Genomic DNA, 23,888 nt, shown 5'->3' with positions numbered 1-23,888 from the left:
GGGTGGAGGAGGGGGGTGGGGTGGAGGAGGGGTGGAGGAGGGGTGGAGGAAGGGTGGAGGAGGGGTGGAGGAGGGGTGGAGGAGGGGTGGAGGAGGGGGGCAGGGTGGAGGAGGGGTGGAGGGGGGAGACGGGGTGGAGGAGGGGGGCAGGATGCAGGGGGGAGCGGTGGGGGAGGGGGGAGGGGTGGGGACGAGTGGTGGGGGGGAGGGGGGGGAGCGGTGGGGGAGGGGGAGGGGGGAGGGGGGAGGGGTGGGGACGAGTGGTGGGGGGGAGGGGGGATGAGTGGTGGGGAGGAGGGGGACGAGTGGTGGGGGGGAGGGGGGAGGAGGGGGGACGAGTGGTGGGGGGGAGGGGGGGGAGGAGGGGGACGAGTGGTGGGGGGGAGGGGGGACGGTGGTGGGGGGGAGGGGGGACGAGTGGTGGGGGGAGGGGGAGAGCGGGGACGAGTGGTGGGGGGGAGGGGGAGGAGGGGGGACGAGTGGTGGGGGGGAGGGGAGGAGGGGGGACGAGTGGTGGGGGGAGGGGGAGGAGGGGGGACGAGTGGTGGGGGGAGGAGGGGGGGCGAGTGGTGGGGGGGAGGGGGGAGGAGGGGGGACGAGTGGTGGGGGGGAGGGGGGACGAGTGGTGGGGGGGAGGGGGGAGAGCGGGGACGAGTGGTGGGGGGGCGGGGGAAGAGGGGGGACGAGTGGTGGGGGGGAGGGGGAGGAGGGGGGACGAGTGGTGGGGAGGAGGGGGGACGAGTGGTGGGGGGACGAGTGGTGGGGGGAGGAGGGGGGACGAGTGGTGGGGGGAGGAGGGGGGACGAGTGGTGGGGGGAGGAGGGGGGACGAGTGGTGGGGGAGGAGGGGGGACGAGTGGTGGGGGGGAGGAGGGGGGACGAGTGGTGGGGGAGGAGGGGGGACGAGTGGTGGGGGAGGAGGGGGGATGAGTGGTGGGGGAGAGTGGTGGGGAGGGGGTGAGGAGGGGGGACGAGTGGTGGGGGTGGGAGGAGGAGGGGGGCGAGTGGTGGGGGAGGGGGTGAGGAGGGGGGACGAGTGGTGGGGGACGTAGTGGTGGGGAGGAGGGGGGACGCAGTGGTGGGGGCGAGTGGTGGGGAGGAGGGGGGATGAAGTGGTGGGGAGAGAGTGGTGGGGAGGGGGTGAGGAGGGGGACCGAGTGGTGGGGGTTGGGAGGGAGGAGGGGGCGAGTGGTGGGGGACGGGGTGGTGAGGAGGGGGGACGAGTGGTGGGGGGAGGGGGACGAGTGGTGGGGAGGGGGGCCGAGTGGTGGGGTAGGGGGAGACGGGGAGGAGAGGGGAGACGGGGAGGAGAGGGGAGACGGGGAGGAGAGGGGAGACGGGGAGGAGAGGGGGGACGGGGAGGAGAGGGGGGGACGGGGAGGGGAGACGGGGAGGGGGGGACGGGGAGGAGAGGGGGAAGGGGAGGAGGGGGGGGACGGGGAGGAGGGGGGACGGGGGGGGCGGGGAGGAGGGGGGGACGAGGGGGACGGGGAGCAGTGGGGGGACGGGGAGGAGTGGGGAGGGGACGGGGAGGAGTGGGGAGGGGACGGGGAGGAGTGGGGAGGGGACGGGGAGGGGAGTGGGGAGGGGACGGGGAGGAGTGGGCAGGGGACGGTGAGGAGTGGGCAGGGGACGGGGAGGAGTGGGCAGGGGAAGGTGAGGAGTGGGGAGGAGTGGGCAGGGGAAGGTGAGGAGTGGGCAGGGGAAGGTGAGGAGTGGGGAGGGGACGGGGAGGAGTGGGGGGGGGACGGGGAGGAGTGGGGGGGGGACGGGGAGGAGTGGGGGAGGAGTGGGGGGGGGACGGGGAGGAGTGGGGGGACGGTGAGGAGTGGGGAGGGGACGGGGAGGAGTGGGGGGACGGGGAGGAGTGGGGGGACGGGGAGGAGTGGGGAGGGGGAGGGGGGACGGGGAGGAGGGGGGACGGAGAGGAGGGGGGAGGGGGGACGGGGAGGGGGAGGAGGGGGGGGACGGGGAGGAGTGGGGGACGGGGAGGAGTGGGGGGAGGAGTGGGGGGACGGGGGGGAGGGGGGACGTGGAGGGGAGGGGGAGGAGTGGGGGGGCCGGGAGGGGAGGGGGAGGGAGTGGGGGGGACGGGGAGGAGTGGGGGAGTAGGGGGACGGGGAGTAGGGGGGCGGGGGACGGGGAGTAGGGGGGACGGGGAGTAGGGGGACGGGGAGTAGGGGGGACGGGGAGGAGTGGGGGAGTAGGGGGACGGGGAGTAGGGGGGCGGGGGACGGGGAGTAGGGGGACGGGGAGTAGGGGGGCGGGGGACGCGGAGTAGGGGGACGGGGAGTAGGGGGGCGGGGGGACGGGGAGTGGGGGCGGGGGACGGGGAGTAGGGGGGCGGGGGACGTGGAGTCGGGGGTAGGGGACGGGGGGCGGGGAGTAGGGGGGGCGGGGAGTAGGGGGGGCGGGGAGTAGGGGGGCGGGGAGTAGGGGGGGCGGGAAGTAGAGGGGCGGGGGACGGGGAGTAGGGGGGCGGGGGACGGGGAGTAGGGAGGCGGGGAGGAGTGGGGACGGCGGGAGGAGGGGGGGAACGAGTGGGGGACGGGGCGGAGGGGGGGACGGGGTGGAGGGGGGGACGGGGTGGAGGGGGGGGACGAGTGGGGGACGGGGTGGAGGGGGGGACGGGGTGGAGGGGGGGACGGGTTGGAGGGGGGGACGGGGCGGAGGGGGGACGGGGTGGAGGGGGGGACGAGTGGGGGACGGGTTGGAGGGGGGGACGGGGGTGGAGGGGGGGACGAGTGGGGTATGGTGTGGAGGGGGGGACGAGTGGGGGACGGGGTGGAGGGGGGGACGAGTGGGGGACGGGGTGGAGGGGGGGACGGGGCGGAGGGGGGGCGAGTGGGGGACGGGGCGGCGGGGGGGACGTGGCGGAGGGGGGGACGGGGTGGAGGGGGGGACGAGTGGGGTACGGGGTGGAGGGGGGGACGAGTGGGAGACGGGGTGGAGGGGGGGACGGGATGGAGGGGTGGAGGGGGGGGACGAGTGGGGGACGGGGTGGAGGGGGGGACGAGTGGGGGACGGGGTGGAGGGGGGGGACGAGTGGGGGACGGGGTGGAGGGGGGGGACGAGTGGGGGACGGGGTGGAGGGGGGCGTGTGGGGGACGGGGTGGAGGGGGGGACGAGTGGGGGACGGGGTGGAGGGGGGGACGAGTGGGGGGGGGGTGGAGGGGGGGGACGAGTGGGGGATGGGGTGGAGGGGCGGGAGACGGGGGGGGGGAACGGGGTGGAGGAAGGGGGGTACGGGGTGGGGGGAGATGGGGTGGTGGAGGAGGGGGGAAACGGGGTGGAGGAAGGGGGGGACGGGGTGGGGGGAGATGGGGGGACGGGGTGGTGGAGGAGGGGGGGACGGGGTGGTGGAGGAGGGGGGGACGGGGTGGTGGAGGAGGGGGGACGGGGTGGTGGAGGAGGGGGGGACGGGGTGGTGGAGGATGGGGGGGACGGGGTGGTGGAGGGGTGGGAGGCGGGAACTGGGAGGGAGGGGGAGGGAGGAGGAGGGAGGGAACGTGGAAGAGGGTGGGGAGGAGTGATGGAAGGAAGGGAGAGGCAGGAATGCCGGGGAAAGGGTGGAGGGGAGGTGGGAATGGAGGAGGAGTTTGTAAGGCTGTGCCCAGAGAATATGGATTGGGGTGGGTGGCAGGAATGGTGGGTAAGTGGGTAATTTAGAGGAGGAGAATGGTGGGAATGGGGAGGGGAATTGTAAGGAGAGGGGGCATGATGTTACGGAGAACGGGGGATGGTTGGTGGGGGAAGGGTGAGTGGGGAATGTGGATAGTGGGAGGGTGTGGGGAAATGGGAGTGAGGCTGAGATAAAGGTCCAATGGGTGGAAGGGAGTGAGGCAGAATGGGATGAAGGGAGGGTGAGTGGGAATAGGTATAGTTGAGGGGAAGTGTGGGAAAAGGCTTTGGGTGAGCGAACAGTGGGGTTTGAGGAAACAGTGGTGGGGGAGAGTTTGGCAGTGATTGGGGTAATTAGGGTTGTGGCGAGTGGGAACGCAGAGGGTTGAAGTGATGGATGCAGTCCTGTGGAGATGGAAGCTGCTTCATCGCCCATGCTGTGGCCAAACACTAGCTCCTCACTCCCTATTTTTACATCTACCTTTTTATTTTTTCCAGGCGAGGCTCTCAGAATATTAAACAAGTTCTACAAACAGAAAGAAATGCAGAGACTGGGTAGTGAGAATGGCCTGGATGGTAAGTGACTACCTCTATTCTCCAGCTATTTCTGATTTGTTGTAGCTCTTTTTAGTGCATACACTCAAGCCACTATTATACACCACGATTAACATGCTCAATGTGATGGTCAGTTTTCTCTCTCTCTGTTCAGAGTATGATGGTCAGTTCTCTTTCTGACACTTCCGGTGGCGGCCATGGAGGAGTAGGTTGCACATTTGATATCTCCTGTCTGTGATTGACTTTTGGATCTTTGGGTTGTATAAGTATAAGTAGTGCCATGTGTAATAAGAGGCTATTTGGATGGCTAAAGATAACTTTGTCTTGCAGGGAGCTGGTTAGAAAGGGGATGGGCTTTGGGTTTGGTTCTGTTTTTTGGGTCTTTTTTTTTCTAAAGTGGCTGTTTCTTCACTGTTTTTCTTTTTCTGATATTTGTTTACTGGGGAATGTGCTGCTTTTAACATGTTTGTCCAAGTGAGGGGAGAGAACAATGGGGGGACAGACTGCTTGGTGCCAGGGGCAAGCGCTATCAAGTCAGCATGGGCCAGCTGACTCTCAGAAGCGCAGTGGGGGGTGAGCAGATGTTAAGCTGGAGCTTGACTTGGGGGGGGGGGGGTTGTCTAGTGTTGCTAGGTGGGGAGGCAGAGGGGACATGGGGAGCTGCTTTGCTGACAGGAGAGGAACTGTTACTAGGGCACAAATGGGAGGTTGGGAACGGCGAATGCCCAAGGGGGGGGGGGGGGGGGGGGCTCGCGGAGGCTCGAGGAGGCGGAGGGCGCAAGCTAGTGGCTGGCCTAAAAAGGGTCATGGCTAATCGGGGGGGGGGGGGGGTTTGGAAGTCTCTTCCCCCCAATCGACCAGGTTGATTTACATGGAACATCAGAGGGTTAAATGGGCCGGTCAAGAGGGCTTGCATGTTTGCGCATTTGAGGGGGCTGAAGGTGGACATGGCAATGCTACAAGGGACACACCTAAAGGTTACAGACCAGACGAGATTGAGAAAGGGGTGGGTCAGCCAAGTATTCCACTCAGGGCTGGACTCAAAGACCAGGGGGATAGTGACCTTGATCAACAAACGAGCGGCATTCAAGGCAGGGAGATTCATGTCAGTCAAGGGGGGTAGGTACATAATGGTGAGTGGGAAGCTGGAGGGGGTGCAGGTGGTACTTGTGAACGTATATGCTCCAAATTGGGACGATGTGGAATTTATCAGGCGGGTTTTCGGTAAGATCCCAGAATTAAGAGTCACATAACCTGATCATGGGAGGAGGCTTTAACACAGTCATTGATCCAGAATTGGACCGGTTAAAATCCAGGACAGGGAGGAGGCCTCCTGCGGCCAAGGAATTGAAGGGGTTCATGGAAGAGATGGAGATTTGCACGGCCAAGGGCAAAGGAGTTTTCCTTTTTCTCACATGAGCAGGGCGCTAATACCAGATGTGGTGGATACTGAGTACTTGGCAATTGCACTGTCGGATCATGCCCCACATTGGGTGGATCTACGGGTTAGTGTGGAGAGAGGGCAAGTGTGGAGACTGGATGTGGGGTTGCTAGTGGACGAAGCGATCTGTGGGCTGGTTAAAAAGTCCTTTCAGAACTACCTGGAAGCAAATGATACGGGGAGGTCTCCGCAGTGACGGTTTGGGAAGGCAGTGGTCAGAGGGGAATTAATCTCGATACGGGCCCACAGAGAAAAGGCGGAACAGGCTGAGAGGGGTAGGTTAGTGGAGGAGATACTCCAGGTGGACAGGAGATACTTGGAGACCCCGGACGCGGGGCTACTGAGGGAGCGGCAGAGGTTACAGGCGGAGTGTGGGCTGTTGACCACAGGGAAAGCAGTAGAACAGTTGAGGAAGGCAAGGGGGGCGATCTATGAATGCGGGGAAAAGGCAAGCAGAATGTTGGCGCACTAGCTCAGGAAAAGGGAGGCGGTCAGGGAGATAGGTCAAGTAAAGAGTAGAGGCGGGAATGCTGTCCTGAACCCAGCGGGGGTGAACGAGGTGTTTAAGGACTTCTATATTAAATTATATGAGTTGAAACCCCCGGCTGGGGTGGAGGGGATGAGGCAATTTTTGGATCAGTTGAGGTTTCCGATGGTAGATGAGGATCTGGTGGAAGGGCTGGGAGCCCCAATTGAGATTCAGGAAATAATCAAGGGGCTGGAGGGCATGCAGTCGGGAGTGGCCCCGGGACCTGACGGCTATTCTATAAGAAGTTTTCAGAGATATGGAGCCAACTGCTGGTGAGGACATTTAATGAAGCAAGAGAGAAGGCAGACCTTCCCCCCCCAAACAATGTCGCAGGCCGACCTTCCCCCCCCCCCAAACAATGTCGCAGGCCTCAATTTCATTGATCCTGAAACGGAGAAGGATCTGGAGCAATGCGGGTCATACAGGCCAATTTCTCTACTGAATGTGGACGCCAAACTGCTAGCTAAGGTACTGGCCACAAGGATAGAGGACTGTGTCCCGAGGGGTGATGGGGAGGACCAGACGGGATTTGTAAAGGGCAGGCAACTCGAAGCCAATGTTCGAAGGCTTTTGAATGTTATTCTGATGTCCTCAGAAGGAGGGGAGGTGGTGGTAGCGATGGATGTGGAGAAGGCTTTTGATCGGGTGGAGTGGAAATTATCTGTGGGAGGTGCTGGGAAGGTTTGGGTTTGGTGAGGGCTTTATTGACTGGGTGCGGTTCCTCTATCAGGCACAGTAGCGAGTGTGCGTACAGACTGGCTGAGGTTGTGGTATTTTAAACTACACTGAGGGACGAGGCAAGGGTGCCCCCTCTCCCTGTTACTGTTTGCTCTGGCCATAGAGCCATTGGGCATGGCGTTGAGAGCACGGGATTGCGGGTGGGGTCTTGAGATGAATAAAAAGCTGGTTAGCAGATGGGAAGCAAAAAGTTGAAATAAATTGGTCTTTTTCGGTTTGACAGGCAGTGACCAGTGGAGATACCGCAGGGATCTGTGATAGGACCACAACTGTTCACATTATATATTAATGATTTGGACAAGGGAACTAAATGTAGTATTTCTAAATTTGCAGATGATGCAAAGTTGGGTGGGAGGGTGAGCTGTGAGAATGGTACAGAGATGCTTCAGCAGGATTTGGAAAGGCTGACTGAGTGGGCACGTGCTTGGCAGATGAAGTATAATGTGGATAAATGTGAGGTTATCCGCTTTGAGAAAAAATAGGAAGGCAGATTATTTTAATTGGTGTAAATTGAGAGAGGTGGATACACTGCAAAACCATGGTGTCCTTGTGCATCAATCACTGAAAATAAGCGCGCAGATATAGCAGACAGTAAAGAAGGCAAATGGTATTTGTACTTCACAGTGAGAGGATTTGAGTCTAGGATTAGGGATGTTTTACTGCACTTGTATAAGGTGTTGGTGAGGCCACATCTTCGATTTGTTGGGTTACGGGTATAGGGTGGATACGTGGGGTTGAGTAGGGTGATCATTGTTCGGCACAACATCGAGGGCCGAAGGGCCTGTTCTGTGCTGTACTGTTCTATGTTCTATGTTCTAGATGGTTCAATACATGAAAAACACAGGGCATACGATAGATACACAATGTAAATACGTGGATATAGACCTTGGTTGAAGCATACTGAATGTAGAGAAAATGTGTAGATAGGTCAGTCCAGTCCGTAAGAGCCATTCAGGAGTCTGGTAACAGTGGGGAAGAAGCTGTTTTTGAATCTTTTTTTGCGTGTTTCCAGACTTTTGTGTGTTCTCAGACTTTTGTATCCTCTGCCCAATGGAAGATGTTGGAAGAGAGAATAACTTGGGTGGGAGGTGTCTTTGATAATGCTGCCCACTAGCCCAAGGCAACAGGAGTTGCAGACGGAGTAGGTAGATGTGTTTGTGTGGTGGACTTGGCTTTTATTCACGACTTCTCTGTAGTTTCTTACGGTCTTGGGCCAAGCAGTTGCCATACCATGCTTTGATGCAGCCAGATAGGATGCTTTCTTTTGTTTTAATTTAAAGTGCCCAATCATTTTTTTTACAATTAAGCTGCAATTTAGCACGGCCAATCCACCTACCCTGCACATTTTTGGGTTGTGGTAGTGAAACCCACACAGACACGGGGAGAATATGCAAAGTCCACATAGACATGACCCAGAGCCGAGATTGAACCCGGTTCCTCAGCGCCATAGGCAGCAGTGCTAACCACTGTGCCGCCGTGCCACCCAGATATGATGCTTTCTATGGTGCAGCTAAAAAAATGATAGGAATCAATGTGGGCTTGCCGAATTTTCTTAGTTTCCTGAGAAAGTACAGGCGCTGTTGTGCTTTCTTGGTCATAGCGTTGATGTGGTGGACCAGGACAAATTGTTGATGATGTTTACACCAGAAATTTGAAGCTGTCAGCCATCTCCATCATGGCACTACTGTATTGATGTAGGCAGGGGCATGGATGACACTTCACTTCCTGAAGTCGACATTGAGGGAGAGATTGTTGTCGTTGCACCATGTCACCAGGTTCTCTATCTCCCTCCTAAACTCTGATTCATCGTTGTTTGAGGCCCGACCCACCTGGAGTACTGTGTGCAGTTTTGGTGTTCTTGCTATGGTGGGAGTGAGTGTTTACCAGGCTGATGATCTGCCAAGGGAAACAGGTTCCTCCTGTCTGCTCTATATCTTACCACTCTCAATTTTGTACTTCAATCATGTCGCCCCTCAGCCTTCCCTGTTCCAAGGAAACAACCCCAACCTCTCCAATCTCTCCTCGTAGCTGCAATTCCCCAGCCCCGGCAACATTCTAGTAAATCTTATCTGCGCCTTCTACAGAATAATTATTTCTTTCCTGTAATGTGGTGACCAGAACTGTGCACAATACACCAGCTGTGGCATCGCCAGTTCTGTTATTATACTCCAACTTTTGTTTCTACACCTCTGCCAGTGAAGGAGAGGAGAGCATTCCACATGCCTTCTTTACAACCTTATCGACCTGTATTGCTACCTTTAGGGACATGTGCACTTGAATGCCAAAATCTCGCACTTCATCAACCTCTTTCAGTATATTCCCATTTACTGTGTATTCCCTTTTACTGTTTGACCTCCCTAAATGCATTACCTCACACTTACCAGAGTTGAACTCCGTTTGCCACTTTCCTGCCCAACCGCCAACTCATTTTATATCATTTTGGAGCTTACAGTCCTTTATACTATCGACTACACGGCAAAGTATAGTGTCATCTGCAAATTTTCCAATCGTGCTCCACGTTCAAGCCTGTTCAGGTACACAGAGGGAGAATACAGAATGTCCAATTGACCTAACATCACGTCTTTCGGGACTTGTGGGAGGAAACTGGTGTACCCGGAGGAAACCCAGGCAGACATTCGCGCTCTTTGTGAGCCCCCAGCTCCTAGAACATAGAAACATACAGCGCAGAACAGGCCCTTCGGCCCACTATGTTGTGCCGAACTTTTGTCCGAGATTAAGAACAAATTAATCTACACCCCATCATTCTTCCGTAATCCATGTACCTATCCAATAGCCGCTTGAAGGTCCGACTCAACTACTTCCACAGGCAGTGCATTCCATGCCCCCACTACTCTGGGTAAAGAACCTACCTCTGACATCCCCCCTATATCTTCCACCATTCACCTTAAATTTATGTCCCCTTGTAATGGTTTGTTCCACCCGGGGAAAAAGTCTCTGACTGTCTATTCCCCTGATCATCTTATAAACCTCTATCAAGTCGCCCCTCATCCTTCTCCGTTCTAATGAGAAAACGTATTCTGCATTCATATTTGTCCTTCCAAAATGGACAGCCTCACACTTTTCAGAGTTAAACTCCATCTGCCACTTCTCAGCCCAGCTCTGCATCCTATCTATGTCTCTTTGCAGCCAACAACAGCCCTCCTCACTATCCACAACTCCACCAATCTTCGTATCGTCTGCAGATTTACTGACCCACCCTTCAATTCCCTCATCCAAGTCATTAATGAAAATCACAAACAGCAGAGGACCCAGATCTGATCCCTGCGGTACGCCACTGGTAACTGGGCTCCAGGCTGAATATTTGCCATCCACCACCCACCACTCTCTGACTTCTGTCGGTTAGCCAGTTCGTTATCCAACTGGCCAAATTACCCACTATCCCATGACTCCTTACTTTCTGCATAAGCCTACCATGGGGAACCTTATCAAATGCCTTACTAAAATCCATCTACACCACATCCACTGCTTTACCTTCGTCCATGTGCTTGGTCACCTCCTCAAAGAATTCGGTAAGACTTGAGGCAAATCCGTGCTGACTATCCCTAATCAAGCAGTGTCTTTCCAGATGCTCAGAAATCCTATCCCTCAGTACCCTTTCCATTACTTTGTCTACCACCGAAACTAGCCTGTAATTCCCAGGGTTATCCCTATTCCCATTTTTGAACAGGGGCATGACATTCGCCACTCTCCAATCCCCTGGTACTACCCCTGTTGACAGTGAGGACGAAAAGATCATTGCCAACGGCTCTGCAATTTCATCTCTTGCTTCCCATAGAATCCTTGGATATATCCCGTCAGGCCAAAGGGAATTGTCTATCCTCAGGTTTTTCAAAATGGCCAACACATCTTCCTTCCTAACAATTATCTCCTCGAGCTTACTAGTCTGTTTCACACTGTCCTGTCCAACAATGTGGCCCCTCTCATTTGTAAATACTGAAGAAATGTACTCGTTCAAGACCTCTCCTATCTCTTCAGGCTCAATACACAATCTCCTGCTACTGTCCTTGATCGGACCCACCCTCGCTCTAGTCATTCTCATATTTCTCACATCGAGGGTCGAAGGGCCTGTTCTGTGCTGTACTGTTCTATGTTCTATGTTCTATGTTCTATGTGTAAAAGGCCTTGGGGTTTTCCTTGATCCTACCCGCCAAAGATTTTTCATGCCCTCTCTTCGCTCTCCTAATCCCTTTCCTCAGTTTCCTCCTGGCTATCTTGTATCCCTCAAGCTCCCTGTCTGAACCTTGTTTCCTCAGCCTTACAGAAGTATCCTTCTTCCTGTTAACAAGACATTCAACCTCTTGTCAACCCTCATTCGATCAGCTCTTCCCTGCCTGACAGGGACATACATATCAAGGACACGTATCTGTTCCTTGAACAAGTTCCACATTTCAATTGTGTCCTTCCCTGACAGCCTATGTTCCTAACTTATGCACTTCAGTTCTTGTCTGACAGCATCGTATTTACCCTTCCCCCAATTGTAAACCTGGCCCTCTTGCACGCACCTATCCCTCTCCATTACTAAAGTGAAAGTCACAGAATTGTGGTCACTATCTCCCAAAATTCTCCCCCACTAACAAATCTATGACTTGCCCCAAGTACCAAATCCAATTTGGCCATCTACATACTGTGTTACAAAAGCTTCCTGGACACACTGCACAAACACTACCCTATCCAAACTATTTGATCTGAAGAGTTTCCACTCAATGTTTGGGAAGTTGAAGTCACCCATGACTACTACCCTGTAACTTCTGCACCTTTCCAAATTCTGTTTCCCAATCTGTTCCTCCACATCTCTGCTACTATTGGGGGGCCTATAGAAAGGTCCCAACAAGGTGACTGCTCCTTTCCTATTTCTGACTTCAACTCAGACTACCTCAGTAGGCAGATCCTCCTCGAACTGCCTTTCTGCTGCTGTTATACTATCTCTAATTAATAATACAACCCCACCACCTCTTTTACCACCCTCCCTAATCTTATTGAAACATCTGTCACCAGGAACCTCCAACAACCATTTCTGCCCCTCTTCTATCCAAGTTTCCGTGATGGCCACCACATCGTATTCCCAAGTACCGATCCATGCCTTAAGTTCACCCACCTTATTCCTGATGCTTCTCGTGTTGAAGTATACACACTTCAACCCATCTCCGTTCCTATAAATACTCTGCTTTGTCAGTGTTACCTTCCCCACTGCCTCACTACACGCTTTGAAATCCTGAACATTGGCTACCTTAGTTGCTGGACTACAAGTCTGGTTCCCATTCCCTGCCAAATTAGTTTAAACCCTCCCGAAGAGTACTAGAAAGCCTCCCTCCCAGCTGGCAGAGGTTTTCACAGACATCTTTAACCTATCCCTACTCCACTCCGAGGTCCCCACCTGCTTCACGAAGACCACCATCATACCGGTACCAAAGAAGAACCAGGCAACGTGCCTCAATGACTACCGCCCGGTGGCCCTGACGTCAGTTGTAATGAAGTGCTTTGAGAGGCTGATCATGAAGCGCATCACCTCCATACTCCCGGAACGCCTTGACCCACTTCAATTCGCATACCGTCGCAACCGGTCCACATCAGACGCCATTTCCCTGGCCCTACACTCATCCCTAGAGCATCTCGAAAACAAGGACTCCTACATCAGACTCTTATTTATTGACTACAGCTCCGCCTTCAACACCATAATCCCAGCCAAGCTCATATCAAAGCTCCAAAACCTAGGACTTGGCTCTCCACTCTACAACTGGATCCTTGACTTTCTGACCAACAGACCACAGTCAGTAAGAATGAACACCAACACCTCCTCCACAATAGTCCTCAACACCGGTGCCCCGCAAGGCTGCGTACTTAGCCCCCTACTCTACTCCCTGTACACACACGACTGCATGGCAAAACTTGGTTCCAACTCCATCTACAAGTTTGCTGACGATACGACCATAGTGGGCCGGATCTCGAACAACGACGAGTCTGAATACAGGAGGGAGATAGAGAACTTAGTGGAGTGGTGCAATGACAACAATCTCTCCCTTAATGCCAGCAAAACTAAAGAGCTGGTCATCGACTTCAGGAAGCATAGTACTGTACACACCCCTGTCAGCATCAACGGAGCCGAGGTAGAGATGGTGAGCACTATAGAGAGCATCCTCTCGGGCTGCATCACAGCCTGGTATGGCAACTGCTCGGCCCAGGACCGCAAGGAACTTCAGAGAGTCGTGAATACTGCCCAGTCCATCACACGAACCTGCCTCCCATCCATTGATTCCATCTACACCTCCCGCTGCCGGGGGAAAGCAGGCAGCATAATCAAGGATCCCTCCCACCCGGCTTACTCACTTTTCCAACTTCTTCCATCGGGCAGGAGATTCAGAAGTCTGAGAACACGGACGAACAGACTCAAAAACAGCTTCTTCCCCACTGTCACCAGACTCCTAAATGACCCTTTTATGGACTGACCTCATTAACACTACACCCTGTCTGCTTCATCCGATGCCAATGCTTATGTAGTTACATTGTATATCTTGTGTTGCCCTATTATATATTCTCATGTATTTTCTTGAATTCTGTTCAATTCCCTTTTCTTCCCATGTACTGAATGATCTGTTGAGCTGCTTGCAGAAAAATACTTTTCACTGTACCTCGGTACACGTGACAATAAACAAATCCAATCCAATCCAATATTGGTGCCCCTCTGATTCGGATGCAACCCGTCCTGCTTGTACAGGTTCAACCTTCCCCAGAATGCGCTCCGATTAACCAAATACCTGAAGCCCTCCCTCCTACACCATTTCTGCAGCCATGTGTTCAACTGCTCTCTCTCCCTATTCCTAGCCTCGCTATCACGTGGCACCGGCAACAAACCAGAGGTGACAACTCTGTCTGTCCTGGCCTTTAACTTCCAGCCTAACTCCCTAAACTCGTTTATTACATCCACACCCCTTTTCCTACCTACATCGTTGGTACCAATGTGCTCCGCGACCTATCCCTTAAGGATCCTGAAGACACAATCCAAGACATCCCTGGCACCCGGGAGGCAACATACCTTCCGGGAGTCTCGTTCGCGACCACAGAATCCCCTATCTATTCCCCTAACCATTGAGTCTCCTATCACTATTGCTTTTCTATTCTCCCCCCTTCCATTCTGAGCCCCAGAGCCAGACTCTGTGCCGGAGACCTGGCCGCTAGGGCCTTCCCCCAGTAGGTCATTCCTCACCCCCCCCCCCCCCCCCCCCGCGCCCAACAGCATCCAAAACGGTATACTTGTTTTGAAGGGGAACGGCCACGAGGGATCCCTGCACTGTCTGCCCGTTCGTTTTCTTTCCCCTGGCTGTACCTTGGGTGTGGCTACTTCCCTGTAACTCTTCTCTATTGCCCCCTCTGCCTCCCGGATGATCTGAAGTTTATCCAGCTCCAGTTCCCTAACACGGTCTCTGAGGAGCTGGAGTTGGGTGCACTTCCTGCAGGTATAGTCAGCACATCCTACAGGAGGAGCATGCAACTGCTCTCCATCCCCTCTTACCTTACAGAATACAGCTGCACGGTGGACCAACTGGAACTCCGCCCTCCGACTCTGCTCCCAGTCAGCTGCACTCTCTGAAATGAAATGAAAAGTAAAGAGCTTCAGCTTGGACTCAGAGCTCAAAGCTGCTTTGCTTCCTGTGGTTTTTGCATCTTTCCCAAACCCCAACCTGTACCTGCCCCAACTTCTGACCTCCCACCCCTCTGCCTGAGGTGGGAGTGGGACCACCTGGGGCCTGGTGCTGTGCCCCTCCTGGGGTGAAGATCCTGCCCTTTGTCCTCCCACACCTCTGCCTGGAGTGGGAGTGGGACCACGAAGGATACGGACTTTGTTTTGCCCCCACAGGGCTGTGTGGACCGAGGACTTAGGTTTGGGCCCCCACAGGGCTGAAGAGCATCCCTCCCCCCCCCCCCGCCCCCCCCCCCAACCACCTTTTACCACCTGTGGCGGGCGTGGGCTCAAGGGCTGAAGAACGCTGCCCCTCTCTGCTGTCCTTCTGCAGCACCTTCCCTTGTAGCACCTGCTGTTTAGGTGCTACATCGCCTCCACCCCACCCCCCTACTATTCTGATACACGACCGTGCCGTCCCAGGAGTGGGCATGGCTAGCACCTCAGGGGCATCCACCACTCTGCCGGGTGCAGGGCAGCCACATACTTATCCGGGGATGGCAGTCTCTTGATCCTCCGTGGCCCCCTCTATCGCCCGCGGTAGCTGGGGGTGAAATGTCATGCCCACCCCACCATGACCATCGAGGTGTGCACTCGTGCGATGGCCGGGGTCATCGGCCCATCGGCCATCGTAGCCGCCTTCAAGATGTACGGCAAGGCCGTGTTTAGCCTGCATCCGAGCAGGTGGTCCACCGGGCCCTGGAAAGGGGGCTCACGGTGGGGGAGGGACACACACGTGACAGTAGACCCGCTGGAAGCCACCGCCGAACGTGTCGTTTTATCCAACGTCCCGCCCTACCTCCCCACCGAGCTCCTCCTCCTCCATCTCAACCTACTGAGGGAGGTCAGGTCCGGGGTGGCGCTGCTGTTGCTTGGCCTGCGGTACACTTCCCTCCGCCAGGTATACTCCTTCCGGCATCAGGTTTTTGTCCGTCCGGGAGGAAGTCACGGAGGGAGGTTTTGTGGTCTCCAACCAAGGGGAGGACCATAAAGTGTTCTGGTCGGCGGATGGCATGCGGTGCCATGCCTGCAGAGGGCTAGGGCATATCCAGTGTAACTGCTGCACCCTGATGGCTGCCGCCAACACCACCTCCAGGAAGGCCGCGGCTGGCACTGCCCCCCTCTCTACCACCACTTCTTCGTAAAAGCAAAACGCGCGGCGACATGGCGGTCAGACCGGGCCCTCCAAGAGCTAGGCCTTGCCCGGCCGCTGTCCCCCTGCCCGTCCAGACCAGCTTGGAGGTCGCAGCCTCATTTCGGTACACCGCATCCCTGGAACAACCTGAGGGACCCGGAGAAACCACCGACAGGGCTCCAGAGGGAGACGGGGGTCCTCCGTCCGGCCCTGAGCCGGAGAATGTCTTATTGCCAACTCCAGTCTCCGCCGCCCCGCAACAACCTGAGGGGCCCGGAGAGACCACTGACAGGGCTGCAGAGGGTGGTGGTGACACTGGCAGAGGGGGACCCGACCTCCTCACAGTCCCAGAGGCTGGGTGATGTGGAGGGGGGGGGATGCTGCGGAGGACTCTCCGGCTAAGGAAGCCGTGCAGCAAGGCGATTCAACCCCACCCCCTCCCCGCAAGCGCCGTCTGTCCGGGCAGGAGGAGGTGGTGGATCTCGCTGCCCCCTCCCCGAGCGAGCGGGGGGTGGGTGACTCCAGTGCATGTTCCCATCCCCCTCATACCCAGCCATATTGAAAAGAAGAGTAAAGCCAGGGAGGCCCGGTAAAGTTAGGGCAGCACGGTAGCATAGTGGTTAGCACAAATGGTTCACAGCTCCAGGGTCCCAGGTTCGAATCCCGACTTGGGTCACTGTCTGTGTGGAGTCTGCACGTTCTCCCCGTGTGTGCGTGGGTTTCCTCCCGGGTGCTCCGGTTTCCTCCCACAGTCCAAAGATGTGCAGGTTAGGTGAATTGGCCAGGCGAAATTGCCCTCAGGGTCCAAATTGCCCTAAGTGTTAGGTGGGGTTACTGGGTTATGGGGATAGGGTGGAGGTATGGGCTTGGGTAGGGTGCTCTTTCCAAGACCCGGTGCAGATTCGATGGGCCGAATGGCCTCCTTCTGCACTGTAATTTCTATGAAAATATGAAAAAATAAGGCCCCCGAGGCGTTTGGGTCTGCTGTCGTTCCCTGAGCAGGGAGAGCCGGGGCCGGGCACATAGGTGACTCCCGAGGGCTTGTTCTGCCCGGTGGCGTTTTACTCCCCGGTCACCTCCTTTTGTTCGTTGCCGGAGGCCGGCGGCAGCCACCAGAGCCCCTACATACTCCATCATGGGCGGGCGGCGGCGAAGAAGGCTCCCCGTTCTCTACGCCCAAGCAGACAATCCCAGGGAGCCCAGGATCCATCCCGGAGCTGTTTCCGGAGATCTTCCCGGATCTCTCATTGGGCCCGGTGTCGCAGGCGGGGGCGGGGTTGGATCCGCCACTGTCCACAGACCCAGAACCGCGGGAGGAGCCTGCGAGGCACCCGTCTGAGGACGATCCTGGGGGTGGGATCGGGCCGAGGGCTAGCCGGTGGGCCCGTGTTGCCTGCCACACTCCATGTGGCGGGGGACTTGGGCTCGGGTGCTGACCGCTCGGAGGAGGAAGGCTGCTCGGTGACGGGTGAGGAGGACGCTCTCTGCAGCGAGGCAGAGGGCGCCCTCACACCTGGCACCGAGTCTCCCCTCATCTCCTCGGGAGAACTCTGAGCGTTTTTGAAAATGCATCACGGTCACCAGGACTGTGTGCGGCTGGCCCTGGACAGCGGGGAAATCTGGGGCTGCTCCTTGAGTCCGCCCGTGTCTATGCCAAAGAGGCGCGGGAATTCGATCAGGACCAGGGGGAGCAGCGCCAATCTGTTCTGTTCCTGGTGACGACCATGGAGTTCCTCCAAGCACTGAGGTGATTGGTGAAGGACACATGCCACAACTGACATGGAGGTAACCATAGCCAGCCTCAACATTCAACAGCAGCAAGGACACACATCTCCGTTTCCAGTGCATCTCAGTCCTTTGGGACGAAAAGTACGGGGTGTGCTTCCTGCAGGAAGTCCATGCCATTCTGGGTGACGAAGCTCGGTTGACCCTGGCGTGGCAAGGGGGAGTCTTCATGAGTCACTTGGCCCCACAGATTTACCCTGACCAGTCCTACACAGTCCCTGACAGAACCATTTATGATAACATCCATTTGGTCCGGGACATAGTTCATTTCACCCAGAGGTCTGGTATGTTGAGCGCCCTTCTGTCTCTCGACCAGGAGAAGGCGCTCGACAGCGTGGGGCACGAGTATTTGCTCGGGGCTCTGCGAGCTTTAGGGTTTGGGACGCACTTCGTCGCCCTGATCCGATTACTGTACGCCGCCTCAGTTAGTGGGTCCATGACGGCGCCCCTTCGCTTTGGCAGAGGAGTGCGTCAGGGCTGCCCCCGGCCCGTCAACTTTATTCTCTGTGCATGAAGCCTTTCCTGCGCCTCCTGCGGAGGAGGTTGTCAGGGCTGGTTCTGCGCGAGCCGGACATGGAGGTAGTCCTCTCGGCTTACGCTGATGACGTGCTCCTCGTGTTCACTGACCCCTGTGACCTGCGGTGGATGCGAGAGTGCCAGGCTGTGTACTCCGCCGCGTCTTCTGCTAGGATCAACTGGGCTAAATGTTCCAGAATCCTGGTTGGTCAGTGGCAGATGGACCCCCTCCCAGAGGAGCTCAGGCCCTTTAGCTGGAGTCGGACCAACCTCTACTTGGGAGTCCATCTTTGCCTGGCCGGCGAACTGGCAGGAGCTGGAGACCAAGATCACCACTTGCTTGGGACGCTGGACAGGACTGCTCCGAGTGCTGTCCCACGGGTCGAATTCTCGTCATAAACCAGCTGATCGCCTCTATGCTGTGGTACCGGCTGGACACTTTGACCCCTCCCCCTTACTTTGTCACATGCATTAGAGAACTCTGCTTTGGTTCTTCTGGGACAAAGGATTGCACTGGGTCGCTGCGGAGGTCTTGAGTCTCCCGATTGTGGAGGGCTGTTTGGCGCTGGTGTGCCTTCGCTCCCAGATCTCGACTTTCTGCCTTCAGACTCTGCAGCGATACCTGTACGTTGAGCCTACTCCAAAATGGTGTGCCCTGGCGACCTATTTCTTCCGCCAGGTGCATGGCCTGAACTACGACGTGCAGCTCCTGTTCGTTGACCGGAATGATCTTTTGAACTCTTTGTTGGCGCTGCCCGTCTTGTACCAGGACCTTCTCAAAGTCTGGAACATGGTCACCACGCACCGCAGCTCTCCCCCATCAGGAGTAGTGGCTGTCGTAAGGAGCCGTTGCTCAGGAATCCGCACCTCCGCCAGTATCCATTCAGGTGGCTGGCGGAGCGGAAGGCTGTAGATGCCCGTGGTGACCAGGATCGGGGATGTGCTGGGTGGCGGCGGGGTGGGCTGGATGACACCCTACGAGCTTGCCAGGCACAGAGCGGTGTCCGTCCGGTGCGTGGCCAATGCTATCCAAGGCCTCAAAACGGTCGTGCGCGACCCTGTGGGCACACTTGGACTCGAGACGGTGTAGTTGTGTGGTGGCATCCCATCTGAGCGGACCCCTGCTCAGACGGAATTCCACATTGGTCCCAAACCCCGGGACCCCCCCCCCCCCGGTGCTGGTGACCCACAGCCCCAGCCGCCTCGCGGAAATACCCTTCGTCCCTTTTCGCACTCCGCGGAAGGGTTTCCTGTGGCCTTGGTGTGCCTCGTTGCCATCTGGCAGCGGAGGTCCCCACTGGAGGCCCTTTCTACGGAGGTGCCCTCCCCATAAAACTAGGGGACCTGGGTTGTAAGGTGCTGCGCATGGCAGTGCCGTGCAACCATCGTTAGAACCATTTCACGGTTTTGCCAGAGACCTGCCACTTTTGCGGCCTGGTGGAGACCGTGGAGCATGTGTATGTTGTCTGTCCTAAGCTGCACTCCCTTTTTAGTTTCCTGACAGCGTTGTTGTTGAGGTTCTCTTTGCACTTCAGCCCCACGCTCCTGATCTACGGACATCTGGTGCGGAGGGTGGGGCGGGGAAGGCGGAGGACTTCCTCGTGAACCTGCTCCTGGGCCTGGCCAAACTTGGCATATCCCCCTGGCATATTAGTTTAAACCCTCCCCAACTGCTGTAGCAAGAATCAATTCCAGTCCTGCCCAGGTGTAACCCGTCCAGTTTGCACAGATCCCACCTCCCCCAGAACCAATCCCAATGCTCTAGGAATCTGAAACGCTCCCCCTGACATCATCTCTTCAGCCACGTATTCACCCTGTATATCCTGTCTTACATTTCTACTGACTAGCATGTGGCACCGGTCGTAATCCTGAGATCTCTACCTTTTGAGGTCCAATTTCTTAACTTCCTTCCGAGCTCCCTGTATTTTAGGGCCTCATCCCTTTTTTAACCTATGTCGTTTGTACCGATGTGTACCATGACCACTGGCTGTTCACCCTCCCCCTCCAGAATGTCCTGTACCCGCTCAGAGACATCCTTGACCCTAGTACCAGGAAGGCAACATACCATCCTGGAGTCTCGTTTGCGGCCACATAAACGCCTGTCTATTCCCCTTACAATTGAGTCCCCTATAACTATTGTACTGGCACACATATTACCCCTCCCCTCTGCAGCAGAACCAACCGTGGTGCCACAAGTTTGGCTGTTGCTGTTTTCCACTGAGAGGCCATTCCCCTCAACAGTATCCAAAACGGTATATCTGTTCTGCAGGGGAATGGTCACAGGAGATTCCTGCACTACCTGCCTCGCTCTCTTGCTCTGTCTGGTGGTCACCCATTCCCTTCCTGCCGGCGGAGTCTGAGTCTGCGGCGTGACCACCTCTCTACACGTGCTATCCACGATGCTCTTGACTTGCGGATGTTCCACAGTGTCTCCAGCCGCCGCTCCAGCTCTGATACTCGAGCTTCCAGGAGCTGTAACTGGAGACACTTCCTGCACGCGTGTTGACCCTGGGTACTGGAACTGTCCCCAGCCTGCCACATAATGCTCCTGTCCCCTTATACACACACACACTGTTTATGTCCAGGCTGTGAATGATCAAGTCGTGCTGGCCAATTACCCTTTTTTGGCAATCTGTGCAAAACAAACTTTGCTAAGTTCTTGTATCCTTGAAGTCAGCTCAGATCACAATGTACTGCACAGTTATAGATCCATACTCCCTCTACCTTTCTGTTGTGGAAGACCTTGTATCTGAAATCTACAGCAGGGTGCTCTGGTCATCAGTGAAATGAAGGCCTATATGATGGATTGATTGATGGTCAGGCGAGTGAGAGAGTTGTTCGTAACTCTGATGAATGCGAAGGGGAAACAATTAAAGCCTTTAATCTTCATATAGAAGGTTTTCTGTAATCAATTTGTGTTCTCTGCAGCTCGTCTTTTCCACCAGGCCTTCATTAGTTTTCGGAAATATGTGATGGAAGTCGAATCACTGAGTGTGGATTTGCACATCATCCTGAATGATATCTGCTGTGGTGCAGGTAATTATTGGATTAACTATGTGTTCTCATTTGCATGGGTTTCTTGCCACAGAACAAGTAATTGCCCACATTTGACTTACAGAAATTACGTTCTGCCCTTGCTAGAGTTAAGTTTTATATTGAGTGCTTTGCGTTTAGTATGGCTAAACTCTGACCCCCCGCATAACTCATCCAAGACACACTATTCCTGCCACATTGATTCCCCTTCTTCCTCCACCCAGCCTCGACTGCCCCAACTCTTTTCCGCCCCCTCCTGGGAGTGAGATTTGGGTGAATGAGTGTATGTCTGGTGCCCTCAAAGCTCAACTTTAGCCCAGGTTCGTGTATGAATCTGATGGAGCAATAGGTAACCTGGCGATCCAACAGCTTTAACATTCACATTTTGACTTGAACCAAAATGGAATAAAACAAAACACTAGTGTGCTCTTCTCTCTGTGCTACATGAGTGGAGATTGAAAGGACCCTGATTAACATATTTGGGACTGGTTTCTTGGCCTGATTTTTGGGAAGGTTATGTTTCTTTTCCACAAACGTATTTAATTTGGTGAAATGTTGTTCGCAGGTCATGTTGATGATCTCTTTCCTTATTTTCTGAGACATGCGAAGCAAGTGTTTCCAATGTTGGACTGCATGGAGGATCTGCGCAAAATCAGTGATCTAAGGTTACCAGCCAACTGGTAAGGTTCATCTGACATTTGTCTTTGTCTCTAATATCCCATTCCCCCTCACACACTCTCACCTTCAGAGACTTACACTAGTTACACTTCCAATCAGTTAGGTCAGAAGCTGTGAGAGTGTGCGGCAACCTGGAATCAACTATACAGTTATGCATATAACCATCATTCCCTATAGGATGTACACGCTACCAGCAGCAGTATTAACTTCTTTGATCTATCTTTACAAATGAAGTTTCTCATCCCTGGAATCATTCTCGTGAATCTTTCCTGCACTCTCTCCAATGCGTTCACATCCTTCCTAAAATGCGGTGCAATGGTCCTGCTGTGGTTGAACTAGCGACTTATACAAATTCACATGAGCCTCCTTGCTCTTGTAGTCTATGCCACCGTTGATGAAGCCCAGGATTCTGCATGCTTTATTAACTATTTTCTGCACCTGTCTGGCCACCTTCAACAAAATGCACACAACCAGGTTCCTCTGCTCCTGCATCCTCTTCAAAGGAATGACCTTTATTTTATATTGTCTCCATGTTCCTTCTACCAAAATGAATCACTTCATGTTTCGAGCTTCATCTCCGATTTGTCCACCTTTCCACAATCTTGCCTATGTGTTTCTGTCGATCTATTCCACCATCATATTCTCACAGTTCATAACATTTTCAAGTTTTGTATCATACATAAATTCTGAAATACTGCCTGAATGCCTAGGTCATTAATATATATCTGGAAAAGCAAGGACGTGACCCCAAACTTTTGTATCTTTTTGTGTCTTTTTCCTGACAGAAGAAGGTGGAAGAGAGTTCAGGGTGCGTGGGGTCCTTAATTATGCTCGTTGTCTTTCTGAGGCAGTGGGAATTGTAGACAGAGTCAATGGATGGGAGGCTGGTCTTTTATTACGCTCTTGTATTGCCTTTCGTTACACTTCTCTGTGTGTTTTGATATACTACGGAGTATAATACGTGTTACTCGAACCTTGGTTACTGATGGGTTTTTTGAATCTCGATGAAGAAGACTCGAACTGGTCCACTAGTAACAAAAGGTTTATTGAGTAACTATAACAATAAATGCGTGAGTTCTTTATTTTAACATTGATACTTGTGGTAAGGTTAACAAGATCTAACTACAGTAACTATGCTTGACTCCACTAACTATCTGAGCTAATCTGATACTCCTGTCCTGGTCACAGTCCATCCAAAAGAGAGGCCCAATGTGGTTGCTTTTATACCCCTGTTGGTCCGGCCCTCTAGTGATCATGCTGGTGCTACTGATTACACATTAACCCCTTATGTACGTGCACATACAGAGATCACTATATCCCCCTTTTTTCTTGTGTTACATATTTTCTGTATGTTGTAAAGAAAATTTAACAAACTTAATGGATGCAGTTTGCAAATGCATTACATAAAATCAATGAGTTAATCAGTCAAATGTTAATATATTTAGTCTTTTATGTTTTTATTTTTTGTTTGCTTGAAACAGGTAGATAAATGATGATATGTACAAGTTGTGATGATATTGATGATTATACAAAGCCAATTAGTATTTGTGAGTCCAATCTTAATAAAAAAAATTATGAGTCTAACTTTATGAATTTATTCGGTTGAGTTGCTTTCTTCTAACGTTGTTGAAGTGCTGATGTTGTCATTTCTTTGTGAACGTTGTCAGTGTTCTTGTGTTTAAGCAACCAACAAGTCGTCATGAGGTGTTTGAATGGTCAAATCATTTTTTTGTCTGATTTTGACTTTATTTTCTATGCTTGTGATAGCGATTCTGTGTTACATCTTTGTTGTCTGACCTGGACTTTTTCCTGTGTTTGCGGTATTGATTCTGTATGTCATCTTTGTTGTCTGACCTGGACCTTTTGCTGCGTTTGCGGTATTGATACTGTATGTCATCTGCCATGAAAGCTGGTTTGCTTGTTTGTAGTAGAGAAAATGTGAATTTGTGAAATTAGTTGTCATGCCATGGTATGTTTGTACTCTTGCTATTGTTTTGAGCTGTGCTGTTACATTGTCCTTCATGTGCAGAGTTGTACCATGTCGTACAAGTTGTTGTTTCATTGTTGTTTCTGTCTTTGTTATTTCCGTTGTTGTTCTTGTTGTTTTTGTCGTGCTTGTTGTTGCTGTCGTTGTCTTTGTTATGCTTCTTGTTGTTTTTGTT

General features: G+C 54.4%; 1 protein-coding gene across 2 annotated transcripts in view; it reads left to right on the top strand.

The window, feature by feature from the left end:
• Nucleotides 1–23,242, top strand: part of LOC119979558 (ATP-dependent RNA helicase SUPV3L1, mitochondrial-like) — a 24,086-nt gene extending 844 nt beyond the window's left edge. Inside the window, exons 2-5 of one of the 2 annotated variants that reach the window (XM_038821970.1) lie at nt 4,119–4,196; nt 20,944–21,051; nt 21,614–21,728; nt 23,208–23,242. In XM_038821970.1, coding sequence (XP_038677898.1) covers nt 4,119–4,196; nt 20,944–21,051; nt 21,614–21,728; nt 23,208–23,211 — 305 coding nt within the window. In that variant the 3' untranslated portion in view covers nt 23,212–23,242. Of the gene's footprint in view, nt 1–4,118; nt 4,197–20,943; nt 21,052–21,613; nt 21,729–22,511; nt 22,925–23,207 lie in introns of those variants that run through there. The other variant, XM_038821971.1, reaches the window with a different exon arrangement.
• The last annotated feature ends 646 nt before the right edge of the window (nt 23,243–23,888 follow it).

This window comes from Scyliorhinus canicula, chromosome 16, assembly GCF_902713615.1.
Source record: "Scyliorhinus canicula chromosome 16, sScyCan1.1, whole genome shotgun sequence".
NCBI classification, from domain to species: Eukaryota; Metazoa; Chordata; class Chondrichthyes; order Carcharhiniformes; family Scyliorhinidae; genus Scyliorhinus; species Scyliorhinus canicula.
Note: the sequence above shows the minus strand (reverse complement) of the source record. Positions and strands in the feature narration are given on the sequence as shown.